Genomic DNA, 14,230 nt, shown 5'->3' on the forward strand with positions numbered 1-14,230 from the left:
TTGTAGTTAATGGTCGGCCTTACCAGTACCTAAGCCATACTAGTCACAGGTTTACCGGTCAGGCCACATGCCTTTCCTGTACTTGCATTTACTGCTATGCACCTTGTTTAAATTAGAGGAGCATCATAGAATCCTCCATCGGTCTTAGCCTTGCTATAATTCAAACCTATTGACGCTTGTCACGATATTGTGTGCTCTCTCTGCTTAAGAGGAGCTCTGAAAGCGGTTAAATTTTATCGAAATCCACAACCGTTTAATACATATTCCATGCAAAGAATTAGAATTGGCTAGCTTCAATAATAGCTATGATGTAACGACAATCAATCCATGCGTGGTGAAGGCCGACATACCCTTGGGCGATAATCATTGCACAAGTCGGAATTCACAACCCTAAAGAGCATGCAGATGATTGCATAATCAATGAAAAATTGAAGCAAAAATTATGAGTACTTGAACGCTTTTTGGATGTATCAATATGCCTTGCAACACGCCGAAGGTTCTTCGATCGATACAAAATTCCTTAGGAATATTTGAGTACTATAACCCTTGGATAGTCATGCATGCATGTGGAAAGAATCCAACATGATTCTATCCTACATAGTCTTCGAATCCATCCCCAAATCTTGATGCGTATCTTGGTTGGATAACATGTTCCTTGGAAACTCCTGGCAGCTGTATAATCATTCCTCGATCAACTAGCCTTGGCTTCCAACAAGAAGATGCATATAACTTCTGTGTATTTTGAAATTTCTAGTTGCGTCATCGGTCGCTTCCTCTAGCAGGACGGCTTGCCAAGATTTGAGGTTGACTCAAGGACCAATCGAATGAGGGGGGGAACGTGTCCATGGATACGCTCTCTTATGCAAACTAAATTTACGTAAACGTTTGAGTTTGAAAGGAAAAGCCTACCTGTAGACAGCTATGTGGCTGGAGAAGGAGAGAGACAGAGAGAGAGAGAGAGAGAGAGAGAGAGAGAGAGAGAGGGATAGAGAGCGTGTTGCATGTTGCTCCTTAGCTGTCGAGCATGTGACAATAATTGGTCCCTTCGGCCTCGCGCTCACGTCAAGACCATCCACTCTGCGTTTTTTGGAGGTCGACTTTGCTCCGTCCTCGTCGCAAGCGGCTCTACACATGCCTTGTTTTTTTTCGGCCAAGCCTTCCCTACCTATCAAGGGCTCTTCTCCATGGCTCTAGTGTTGCATGAGCATGCAAACGCATGCACACAAGTGAAGAGGACCATGCACTTCCCCCCAAAATTAGCCTAGCTCTGATGCCAACGCAAGACTGAGGGAACTCCCATGAGGTTTCATCCACCCTACCACCCTGTTTAGAAACCCTTGTCCACATCTAGAAGTCACCCCTTGACGTGGGGTCTTTGACCCCCTTGAGTTTGCCCTTGGCCTTATGTGACCCTCTTGATTTTTCCCTTCGCCTTACAGAGAATACAAATACAAAGTAGTCAAAAGTGACTAGCTGCAATTGGAAGTTGGGTACGAAACTACAACAAAGTTTACTTTATATTTGTCTGACCACTCATCATAAGAGTCTAATCCATCGTCACGCATGACATACCTCACCCAAGCGCTTTAAAAGAGCAGGGCATATCTCACTGCGAGCAACCAACGTGAAAGAATTACCAGGCAGAGATAAAGAGAGAGAGAGAGAGAGAGAGAGAGAGAGAGAGAGAGAGAGTGTAGCAAGTGTCAAGAGGAGGAGAATAACATTAAGCATAAGAGAGATGGCAGGTGAGAAGGTGCAGCTTCTGAGCTTGTGGGAGAGCCCTTACGTGATGAGGGTGGAGGTGGCATTGGTGGTGAAGGGGTAAGACTATTGAAGGAGTACGAGCGGAAGTGCGACGCGAGAGAGAGAGTGCGAGAAGAAGAGCACGACGATATGGTGAACTCGCTCTGCTGTAATGTGTAGAGCATTGTGAGTTCTTATTAGGCCCGCCCACTTACCTAGGCAACCACATTGGGCTTTATACCCCAACAACCTCCCACTTAATGTCCAATGTGGTACTTTAAGTGTGAGAGAAGCTACTATACAAGCTAATATACAACAGATGTAGAGAAGTGATGTACTACCCTACACCTAACTGCTTGCGAAAATGCGCAAAGCTCTCTGAGGGAAGTCCTTTTGTAAGTAGATCAGCAGGATTTTCTATGGTGTGAACTTTGACAAGCTGAAGTTGCTTATCCTCGAGCATTTCCCTGATGAAATGATACTTCACATCCACATGCTTTGTCTTTGAGTGATAAACTGGATTGCGAGCCAATTGTATAGCACTTTGACTATCACAATATAACACTGGCATCTCTTCTTTGATTCCCAAATCTGTTACTAGTCGATTAAGCCAAATTGATTCTTTGCATGCCTCTGATGCTGCAACATATTCAGCCTCTGTAGTAGACTGAGTAACACAATCTTGTAATCTAGAACGCCATGATACTGCTCCACCAGCCAACGTAAAGACATACCCTGACGTAGACCTTCGGTTGTCTAAGTCACCTGCATAATCTGAGTCTGTAAAACCCTTTACACTGAGCTTCTGACTCCCATAGCATATACGCATACTCTTTGTAGCTTTCAAGTATCTCAATATTCCTTTCACTGCCTCCCAATGTTTCTTGCCTGGGTTTGACATGTATCTACTTACTACTCCCACTGTAAATGCAATGTCTGGGCGAGTAGCAATCATTGCATACATCAAACTACCCATTGCAGATGCATATGGAATCTTATCCATTTCAGCCTGTTCTTCCTCAGACACAGGACAATCTTGTTTGCTAAGTTTCACATATAGTGGCAATGGAACACTCAATGCCTTTCCCTTCTCCATATTGAAACGTTGCAAAACCTTGTCAATATACTCTGTTTGAGATAACCAAATCAACTTCTTTGATCTGTCTCTCTCAATGCGCATACCAAGTATATGACTTGCCTCACCCATGTCTTTCATGTCAAACGATTTTGCCATCTTTGACTTCAAAGCTGAAATTTCTTCCAAGTGCTTGCCAGCAATCAACATGTCATCCACATACAAAATAAGGATCAGCCAACTACCATCCTTGGCCTTCTTTGTATATAGACAGTGATCGAACTCACTACGTTTGTAGCCTTGAGAAAGCATAAACTTGTGGAACTTATGGTAACATACCCTCGGTGATTGTTTTAAGCCATAAAGACTCTTTAACAACTGGCATACCAAATCTTCCTTGCCTTTCTCAACAAACCCTTCTGGCTGCTGCATGTAAATTTCCACATCTAGATCACCATGCAAGAACGCTGTCTTGACATCTATTTGGTGCAACACCAAATCTAATATGGCAACCAATGCAAGAAAGCATCTCAATGTAGTCAGCTTGACCACCGGCGAGAAGACTTCATCAAAGTCAATGCCTTGTTCTTTCTTAAAGCCCTTGGCAACAAGCCTTGCTTTGTACTTTGGCTGACTATCATGAGCGGTGATCTTATACCTGTAAACCCATTTACAAGGTAGAGCCTTTTTTCCCTCTGGTAATTTAACTAGCTTCCATGTCTGGTTTTTATGCAGAGTTGTCATCTTTGACTGCATGGCCAATTGCCAATTCCCAGAGTCCTTCATTTGCACTGCTTCCTTGTAACATGAAGGCTCATTGCAGTCAGTCAGCATGACATAGTTCATAGATGGAACAAACCGATCAGGAGGTCGTGTGATACGTCTAGATCTACGCAAAATAGGTGGCTCAGGCTCAGCCACAACCTGTGGTTCCAATCTATCCTGTACTTGCTCCTCTTGAGCCCTGACATTTTGTCTTGCACGTGCAGGTCCATCTTCTTGGAAGACAACTCTTCTAATCTCCTCAACCCTCTCTGGTTTAGAATGATATTTGGATTCATTAAAGTGAACATCATTGCTGTGGATAACCTTTATGGATTCGGGATCCCAAAGACTGTACCCCATCTCACCAGAATTACCATAGCCTAGAAAGATGCACTTTCTACTCTGTGGCTCAAGTTTGTTCCTAAATTCCTTTGGAACGTGAGTATATGCCTCACAGCCAAAGACTCTGAGATGCTTGTATGAGGGCATTTTGCCTGACCATACCATCTCTGGCACTGAATCCTTCTGCAAAACCTTGCTAGGAGATCTATTTATAAGATGAACAGTTGTTGATACAGCTTCAGCCCAAAACCCATTTGGCAGTTGTGCATTAGACAACATACTTCTGACCTTCTCTTGTATGTTCCTATTCATCCTCTCAGCAACACCATTTTGAGGAGGATTGTAAGGAGCAGTAAGTTCACGTTTTATACCTTTTGACTCACAAAAGTCCTGAAAGGCCTTTGAAACATACTCTCCACCATTGTCAATGCGTAAGCATTTAAGCTTCTTGCCACTCTGATTCTCCACAAGTGTCACAAACGTTTTGAAAACACTAAACGCTTCATCCTTTTGCTTGAGAAAGTAAACCCATACTTTCCTCAAGTAATCATCTATAAATGTCATAAAGTAAGAAGCTCCCCCGAGAGATAGGTTAGGCATAGGTCCACACAAATCACTATGAACAAGTGCCAACTGTGTATCTCTTCTACTGCTTCTATGCTTATGTGGCTGCTGTGTTTGCTTACCATACAGACAATGTTCACAGAATTCAAAATCATTAAATGAAAAGCCACGCAAATAACCAGAACGAGACAAGATTTCCATTCCCTTCTTGGACATATGTCCTAACCGGCTATGCCACAAAGAAACGTCCGACTGCTCGGTTACATTGATTACATTTTTAGAGACATTTGATACATAAATCATGTAAAGTCCTCCAGACTTTACTCCATGTGCTATTGTCATCGAACTCTTGGATATCTTCCACATGTTTTGTCCAAAAGTGGTGACGTAGCCAGCATCATCAAGTAAACCTGTGTTGATCAAGCTCTTTGTAATTGCGGAAACATGTCTCAAATTCTTCAACGTGAAAGAAGAGCCATTCTGAAACTTCAATTGAACATCTCCAGCACCTAATATCTCACATGTCTGCCCATTGCCTAACCGAACATGATCTTTAGTGGTCACATAAGAGGTAAACCACTCCTTGTTTGGAGACACATGAAGTGATTCCCCTGAGTCTATAATCCAATCACTCAGTGCATTTCCATCAGATGCTGTAAGAAGAGCTGAGTCCATTGTATTCTTCAAGAAGTAGATGTCTCCTGACACTAGACTGTCATCCTCTGCAACAGTGTTTGTCACATTTATTTCTTGAATCTTCACTGAGGACTTGTTCTTCTCACCATGGTCTTCAGCTTTCTCTTTGCCTTTTTCTACTTTCCATTCTCTGCAGTCTCTTTTCATGTGACCCTTCTTGCCACAATGGTAGCATTCTATGTCACTCTTGCCTTTAGCACTGCGGGACTTGCTACGAGACTGATTCCTCTTTCCACCTTTGTACTTTTCTTTGGTCCTTTCCCTGACAACTAAGGCTATTCCTTTGCCTTTGTCCATTGTCTTTCTATTGGTTTCTTCAGTAAGTAGACTTCCTTCTACCCCTGCTATGTTCAAACCATCTGGAGGTGCAGAATTACTCAAAGCTGTGCGAAAAGTGTCCCAACTTTTCAGCAATGTGATCAACAGGAACATAGCTCTAACAGGTTCATCAAACTTGACACCTTGAGCTGACAACTGGTTGTAGATGGTGTTGAATTCATTCAAATGATTGGGCATAGGTGTCCCTTCTTTCATCTTCAAGTCAACAAGCTTCTTAAGCCAGTATACCTGTGAAGCTGCACTCTGCTTCTCATAAAGATCACTCAGCTTTGTCCGTGCTTCATAAGCCAACATCTCGTCTGCTTCATTGAAGTAAACGCTTTCTGCCAAAGTCAGCATAATGGTAGAAATTTCCAATTCATCCATTTCACTCCAGTCATCTTCGTCCATATCTTGTGGTTTTATCCCCTTGAGCTTTATAGGTTTTATCTGCTTCTTTTGTACCAACACGTGCCAAATGTGCTTCTTCCACAATGGCAAATTGGTTCCATCCAACTTCTTGATATTGTAAAGAACAGTGTCCTGTGATCCAGCCATAGCTACGCTTCACAGTAGTTTACTTTCCTGGGAAAAATTTGGCAAAGTTTCCCCTGTAAACTGACCTCTGAACTAATATCAACCTGTCAAATGAACCAAGAAAGCTTCAGATGCTGCAGAAATTTCGGCAGAGTCTCCTTTGTAAGATGGCTCTGGTGTACCCAAAAAACAGACCAAAAACAGCTCAAAAACACTATCTCTCTAACATTGTAAGCTACGGGTAAAACTGTCCTACACCTGTACTGTGTCTCACTGTCCTGTAAGCATAGGCTGCGACAATGCCTCAACGGCAGTAAATCAAAGATGCAATCCCAACTGTCTAACTCAGAATCAATACATCCTAGCTGCCTATCTAAGGGTGCTCGAGGGATCACTCCAAGACCTGTATCACCGAAAGGATCTCAACATTCGATAATCCCTCAGCTCAATAAAACCTCACTCGACCCTCAACAAAGGCTGCGGTAAATCTGACAATACATAGACTTCCCACAAAGTCATACATCCACAAATTTTCCACTATATGTTGTAACCGCTGCGGCGGTTGTTTGCTGCGTGACTCACAGCCAGCAAACCCTCAACAGACATACATCATCTCTGACAATACATCCCATGTGGAAGTACCTGCAATTTCAGGATGCAATCTGGAATATCAAGCAGCAAACACAAGCTACCTGATGAACTAGTGGATGTCGCCTACAGTCTGTGTGTAGATGCGCCTGTGTCGTATGTGACACGCCTCCAAGAACTGTGAGCCGTCCTTCAATGTGTAGACAGCCACAAATCAACACTCTAGGAGTTTCGATATCCTTAGCACCTGCAGTGGTAGGCCAAAACTCCAAATTTGCAGAGTCGAATTTGCACCCGCCAAGACCACGTAGTCGAAAATGGCCTGCGCAGAACTTTGTCGAAGCCGAATGGTGGCCGATATGACCCCACTGGATTTGGGGCCGTGTCTTCGCCTGTCGAATTTCACTCCAATCTGAGCAGGTGACTCTGGCTACCTGCAAATGCTGCCCCGAGCCTCGATCTGAGCTCTGATACCAGTTGAAGGAGTACAAGCGGAAGTGCGACGCAAGAGAGAGTGCGAGAAGAAGAGCACGACGATATGGTGAACTCGCTCTACTGTAATGTGTAGAGCATTGTGAGTTCTTATTAGGTTTTTACAAAAGAATATGTGTACATACCTGGCGGCCCGCCCACTTACCTGGGCAACCACATTGGGCTTTATACCTCAACAACTATGAGAACATTCCACAAGACCTCATCAACAAGAGCGAGCTGCTGCTCAGCTCCAACCCTGTCTACAAGAAGGTTCCCGTGCTTCTACACAATGGGAAGGCCGTCTATGAGTCCGGCATGATCGTGCAGTACGTCGACGAGGCCTGGCCCGGTGCCGAGGGTAGCAACTTGCTCCTTGCAGACGCCTACGGGAAGGCGATGGCGCACTTTTGGGCGGATTTTTTGGACAAGAAGGTAAGCATTTTTCATACAGAGAGAAGAAGACACGTTTATGGTTTCGAAGGATGGAAATGGGATGTATGTATGTGTATGTGTAGGTATTTGATGCGCTACTCCGAACGCTGAAGGCAAGCAAGGGGACAGAAGAGGAGAAGAAGGCGGCCGAGGAGAATGTGGTGGCAGTGATAAGCACGTTGGAGCAGGCGCTGATGCAGGGTAAGGGTGGGGAGGGGCCATTCTTCGGGGGCGCAAGGCTGGGGCTGGTGGAGGTGATGCTGGTGCCGCTAGTGGTGTGCCTGCCGACCGTTGAAGAGCTGGCACAGCTAAGCCTTCCCTGGGCGAAGAAGCTCCTAACCACCGATTTGCTAACAATCACCACCTTAGAGAAGTTCTTAGCATGGTGGCCAATTCTACAACCTTCGTTACATGCACTGGGAAAGGAGGCTTGGTGTCTATCTTGTTGTGTGTCTCTTGATTAACTTCCTTCATTGCCTTCATGATCTCGGTAAGGGAGGCTTCAACACCTTTGGATTTTGCATGCAGATATTGGCTCTCTACCTCCGTCATCTCCTTTACCTCCTTTCTCTCAAATGAGCGCCTGGAGCTAAGCCTGGAGGGTAGTAATCCTTGCTTCTCGGCACCCGGTGGGATCCTTTCATGGTGCATCCACTCTTGCGAGGAATCTCTTGCATGTGCTTAGGGTGCCGAAGAAAGACATTGGGACTTCCTTTACTATCTTGTATGAATGGGATCTTAATGGGATGCTTGAACTCAAATGTTGGAGCTGATAGGATTACGCGACACTCCTCTCAGTTGGAAAAACTCAAAGCTCAAATCTTCAAGGTCGGAGAGACTATCACGATACACTCGGCTTGGTGAGGGCAAGGCTGAAAGTAGCGGCCCACGAAATGAGTTGAAAGGCATCGGGAACTGGAACATGCTCATCACCACCCAACCATGCCATATATAGACCCTTGGCCTGCTAAATATAGGGACCCCCTTGACTGCATGTCCGTCCTAGCCCTTTGCTATGCCTGATCCTACCCTTGGCATGACATTACTCCCCCCTTGGAGACGCGTTGTCATCCTCAAAAACAAGAGTGATGATACCCTAATGTTTTCTATAGTGGCATCCTTCATAGATCCAGTTGTTTGGTTGACCGGAACACGGTTCGGCAGGAGGTTCAATGAAACCAAGAGTAACATCTTGATTTTTCCCATTGTTGTCCATTTGCAACCATCTTGTGTTATCGATTCCTATCCAATCATAGTGTGTAGACTCCATTTGGAACACACATGAGTATGCAAAACGAGCCATCACACAAAGATAAAACCTAAAGACTACCTCTTTTCACTTTCCATGAAAGTAACCTGCTAACATAACTCATCAGCCAAGTTTAGGTCCTTGACTTGTTTTCCAATTTCAGCAGAGTAAACAACCCCACCATAACTAGTGTTCAAGATTGAGAACTTGATTTATACATAAAGAGACTACACCTAGTCACAAACATGCTTTAACTTATGGTAAGCAAACTCCAAGAGCCATAAATGCTTATTAATTGGATAACTTGGTGCTAATATACGCACTTTTCATATCTTTTAGCACAAGATTACACTTTTTAATCTGCATATCCCCTTGGATAATTGACAGTACTGAGGTGTGTTTCCCCCAAGGTTTACAGACAGTCTTTCCAGATGGCTGGTAAACAGGGATCACAATATCGTACAACATTGCTGAGGAATCAACAATTGGCTGAATAACCATCGTGGTTAACTTGAAAGATCCACAAGCACCCAAACTGAGCCATGACCTCTATTGGTGATTGGTAGACCGAAAAGTAAACTCAGCGAGATACTGCACATGGAGTGCAAAATTCTTCATAAGCCACTAATGCTATGAATATGCATGCCACTCAAAATCAGCCTTTGTTAAACACTACGACCCATAACACCTAGTGTGCATGCATTTACCAAAAAACAGATCCGAACCTGTATATCCATGATCATCCTTGCCAATACTTGTGGCAAATGTGATGTGCGTAGCACACAGTAAAAAGGAATGTAAATAGTTCCGAAAAGAAACTAAATACTTTCAGTGGCAATCATTTTCAACCCTTGCTGAAATGTTTGAACCATAATAGAAGAGGAAACATTAATCACTTCTAGGGACAAACAATGAAACTTTTTCATTAATAACTGAGAGTCTTGCTATATGTATAAACAACCATCTTTAATGTTGTTTAGTAGTACTTGTACCTGAACAAGTCATTCTAAGTATCCGACAATTTTTTGCCACCGAAATTGGTCCTGATACGTCGTGCTCAAAATGGTCTAGAAAACAAATGTGACGAACACCTAGGGACTTTGTCGTGATAAATATTTGACAAAGTGGGCGCCAGTGTCAGTCCCAGAGACTCATATTCGCCACATGTGGAATATGTCTCAACTAAGGCTGGCTGAAAAAAGAACATCCTACAAGTACAAGATATACTTGTTGTGGAGGTAACTGCAAACACTCTACGACGGGAGTGAGAGCGACCTCATTAGCTTTGCTCCACTCTGGCTAAACCGAACTCCTTGAGTCCCTAGACCATGTTGTATCCCATGTGACAACATGTGCCAAATCGAATCCGAAAAGTGGGTTCATAACACCATAATGTACATTGGACACTACGACCCAAAATACTTATTCCGACATGCCCTTGGCATGGCCTTGGAGATTGAATAGAAAGTTCAGTTACCCGTATTCAAATGCACAAGAGCACGTCTTCAACCTGTGAAAAAACCAAGCAACATTGCACTGGAAATCCTGGGTGTTGCCTTCGCAATCCAAACCCATTGGGTAGAATCTATGTAGTCAAACCCCTAAGTGAGACCCTTTGTAGAAACTGTTCAACTAGAAGGTAACGGTAACCAACATAGTTAACCGTGTACAGAATGATGAGAATCAACTTGAAAAGTTGAATTTTTCTGCTACCTCGTGGTAGATTGCGGAATTCTTTCCTTGAAAGTATAACCGGAATAGATCAAATTGTGATCCTCAATGCCTATGGGGTGATTTACTAAGCACACGCGGGGTCTTACCCCAAAACAATGCGTCCATAGACACTCGTAGTGCTATAGAGAGAGCAGGAGATCCACACAAGTGTAAAGCCTAGCTCTTATGGATAGCCATGCTGTCGCAATGGTTTATTGCATCTAAAATCCGTGGTAGAGATCAACTGAGTTGAGTTTATGGGTATTATAAACTCAACTCAAGTGTCGCACTGAAAACATGTCGTACAAAAATGACACCCTAACCATCCGTAATGACACGAATCTTGCTTGTCCATTAACGTCGATGTGTTGCATATATACTCCACTGGGCAGATCTGTTCGATCTTAGGAACAAGCACCCAAGGAATGCCAACAGTTGGGTCTTACCCGGAATCTTACCATTGTGTGTGGCTCATAGCCGTTGGTGCAGCCAAAGTTGATCCACGTTGGGAAGTGTGATATGGAGTGCAAAGTGTGCTAGCAAGCGCATGGCAAAGAGCTAAAGCAGGCATGAAGGTCTTGGGCAGGAGAGTGGCAATGGAAATGTATTCTTAAAAGTGGTTTTTTAGGCCGGGCGGGCCTACAAATGGGGATAATTGAGATGGAAGGTCAAGGTGTCCAGAGTGTGAGAATGTGCCCTAGAATGAACTTCTCAAGATGCTCTAGGAGCCCGTCCAGACGGCTCATCAAAGGGAGCCCAAGTGCTCAAGGTATTGCAGTGCAAAGTTAGAAGGATTTGCAGATCCCGAGGGACAGGGCAGGTACAGACATGCGGCCAAAACTAGGATCAATGGGGGTATACTTGTAAAGCTCAAGCTGTGAAGCATGCCACCAGCAAAAGGAAAATTTATTACGCGAGCGAAGACAACGATGGATTTTTGTCGATGTGTGTACCGATGAATTCAAGCTTTGAGGGCTGTCTGTGCCCCTCTGTATGAAGTAGGTGATGGCCATGGTGCGGCCAAGAGTAAACCATACGGGTCATGTACATGTGTTTTTGGTTTCAAGGAGAATCTCTCATTGGCGATTTTGGCGTCATCTTTCCCCCTTTCTTCTTTGCTCGTATCAAGGGTGTGTGGTTCCTGTGTGTGTGTGAGCGTGTGCGCCCCCTGGGCCCCCTGCATGTGTGAGAGAGAAAGAGAGAGAGGTGTTGAGTTGTGGAAGAGCAGGAAGCGTGCAACATCAGTTTGATCGGTGTGATCGGTGTGAGCTCCCCTTTCATCACTCCATCTCTTCCCCCCCCGTTCTCTGTAAGAAGCTGCATGTAAAAACATTTTTTTTTAATATATATAAATATATACATATAAATCACTCTCTCCCTTCTTCCCACACTCACAAGCCCTCGATGCTTACATAAACACTCTCGCACATTCTACACACACAAACACACACAACCCATGGCGCATACACTAGCACACATGCCTACTTGCACACATATAAACACACAATACACGCACGTCATACGCACCCACAAAAAAAATTAAAAAAACAAAGGATTCCACATCGACGCCCAAATAAGAATGACGGCCAAGTCGCGCGATAAAAACACTAAAGATGACGAAGGCATGCCTCGAAGCTGGTGAACACGCTACACCGACGCAATCGCAAGGCTCGCCGTTCGCCAGCATCTCGTCCACAATGCATCTTTGCAGTAATACCCGTAGGTTGTCACTATTTTCTTCCAATTCAAGCCAAAATCTTGTAAAAACTCGAATTGTAAATTGTCACTTCTCTCTAGGTGATGGTCACAAAGGCCCACCTAAGAGTTTTTTGTTTTTTAAATCCTCCTAAGACAAAGCAAGGGTCAACCATGTGGGACCCACCCCCCTTGCTTTGTCTCCCCCTGATTAGGACCTTAAGCTAATCAGACTACCCTAAACCCAAAGGAGCCTCCACCTATAAAAAGGCACTAAGAGGTCACTATCGAGGAGGTCCTTTGTGCTTGTCAACATCATAAATTGTTTTCCTAGTACGCCATTGAATTATGAGATTCTAGAACAGTTATGGTCTAAATGTAAGCCCCACTATGACCATCTACGTGATTTTGGTTGTGAACGTTATGCTCATGTGCTTAAACAACTTCAACGGAAGTTAGAGCCAAAGTCGCACAAATGTATTTTCATTAGATATTGTGTAGATGGAGAGATGGGATATCGTCTCTGGCACCCGAAATCTCGTCGAGTCATCCATAGTTTAGATGTGATCTTCAATGAGTCAAAGATGCATAAACAATCTATCAAGGAAATAGAGGTCCGGAGAGTCACTTTTGAGGATTTTGCCTCAGAGACAGTGAAATCAACTCAGCGGGCTAGTGATGTACATTCCACTAGCAATGCTCTAGAGGGAGCGGATAGCAATGGTCAAGGAGTGAGATGGTCTACTGGAGTCTCTCGTCCACGTGTGCATTTTGAGCTAGGTCTTGATTACATCATGTTGATCGATTGCGGTGAGCCAAGCTGCTACGAAGAAGCCATGATGACAAATGATGTGGTGTAGTGGGAGCAGTCTATGGAATCTGATTTTAACCTGATTCGAGCTAATGCACTTGGGAGTTGGTAGAACTTCCAAATGATGCAAAAGCTTTACCTTGCAAATGGGTTTACAAGAAGAAGTTTACCTCGGGTGCTCCAAATCCAAAGTACAAGCCCAGACTTGTAGCCAAAGGGTTCAAACAGTAAAAGGGAGTCAAATTTTAATGAAATCTTTTCTCCTATGGTCAAGATGACAACGCTTAGAACCGTACTTGGTCTTCTAGCGATTGAGGACATGGAAATTTTCCAAATGGACATGAAGACAACATTTCTTCACGGGGATCTAGATGAGGATGTTTACATGCAGCAACCTGAAGGGTTTGTTCAGGAGAACGCATCTCGTGAGGAGCTAATATGTAAGCTCAAAAAGGCACTTTATGGCTTAAAGCTTGATTCAAGGCAGTGGTATCATAAATTTGATGCATGTATGAGGTCTCAAGTGCATAAAAGGAGCAAAGAGGATCACTGCCTTGTACACAAGAAAGCTAGATGATGGCTCAATGATCATTCTAGTTCTATATAATGATGACATGCTTATAGCTGGGAAATCCATTGCGGAGATAGCCAACTTGAAGAAAACACTTAGCAACAATTTTGCAATGAAATATTTGGGGGATGCTACACACTTTCTTGGCATGCAAATCAAAAGAGATCGCAAACATCGTATTCTTGAGTTATCTCAGGAAACATACATTGAGAAAGGTTTGCAGCATTTCAATAAGCAGGGGATGAAGCATTGAGTACCCCAATGCAGACATTCTTGAAACTCAACAAGAAAGATGCACCCAAATTTGATGTTGAGCGAGGAGATATGGCTAAGGTACCATATTCTTCACAACAGTGGGCAGTCTCATGTATGCTATGGTAGCCACAAGACCAGACATTGCTTTTGCAGTGGGAGTGGTGCGCCGATATATGGAAAATCCTAGAAGCAAGCATTGGGAAGCAATGAAACACATTCCGAGGTACCTCAAAGGTATGGGTGGTACGTGTTTACGCTTAAGGAACAGTGACGCATCCATTGTGGGTTATGCGGATGCAGACTATGCAGGTTGTGTCAACAATAAGAGATCGAGATCTAGTTATGTCTTCATATTTTCTGGAGCAACAATATCTTGGAGGTCATGTCTTCAAGATTGTACGC

General features: G+C 43.9%; 1 protein-coding gene across 1 annotated transcript; it reads left to right on the forward strand.

The window, feature by feature from the left end:
• Positions 1 to 1,738: 1,738 nt before the first annotated feature.
• LOC147427114 (putative glutathione S-transferase GSTU6) lies at positions 1,739 to 7,998 on the forward strand. The gene is made up of 3 exons (XM_086498267.1): positions 1,739 to 1,823; positions 7,296 to 7,534; positions 7,618 to 7,998. Exons 1-3 carry the CDS (start codon positions 1,739 to 1,741, stop codon positions 7,996 to 7,998), a joined length of 705 nt encoding a protein of 234 aa, XP_086354393.1.
• The last annotated feature ends 6,232 nt before the right edge of the window (positions 7,999 to 14,230 follow it).

This window comes from Adiantum capillus-veneris, chromosome 24 (genome assembly GCF_014529385.1).
Source record: "Adiantum capillus-veneris isolate H3 chromosome 24, ASM1452938v2, whole genome shotgun sequence".
Taxonomy (NCBI): domain Eukaryota; kingdom Viridiplantae; phylum Streptophyta; class Polypodiopsida; order Polypodiales; family Pteridaceae; genus Adiantum; species Adiantum capillus-veneris.

What these genes read in the sequence shown, in the direction of transcription:
- LOC147427114 (XM_086498267.1), top strand. Translation starts at nt 1,739, where the DNA reads ATGGCAGGTGAGAAGGTGCAGCTTCTGAGCTTGTGGGAGAGCCCTTAC. An exon ending in GGCATTGGTGGTGAAGGGGT is followed by an intron (nt 1,824 to 7,295) that starts AAGACTATTGAA and finishes CTTTATACCTCA; the next exon opens with ACAACTATGAGAACATTCCA. An exon ending in CGGATTTTTTGGACAAGAAG is followed by an intron (nt 7,535 to 7,617) that starts GTAAGCATTTTT and finishes GTGTATGTGTAG; the next exon opens with GTATTTGATGCGCTACTCCG.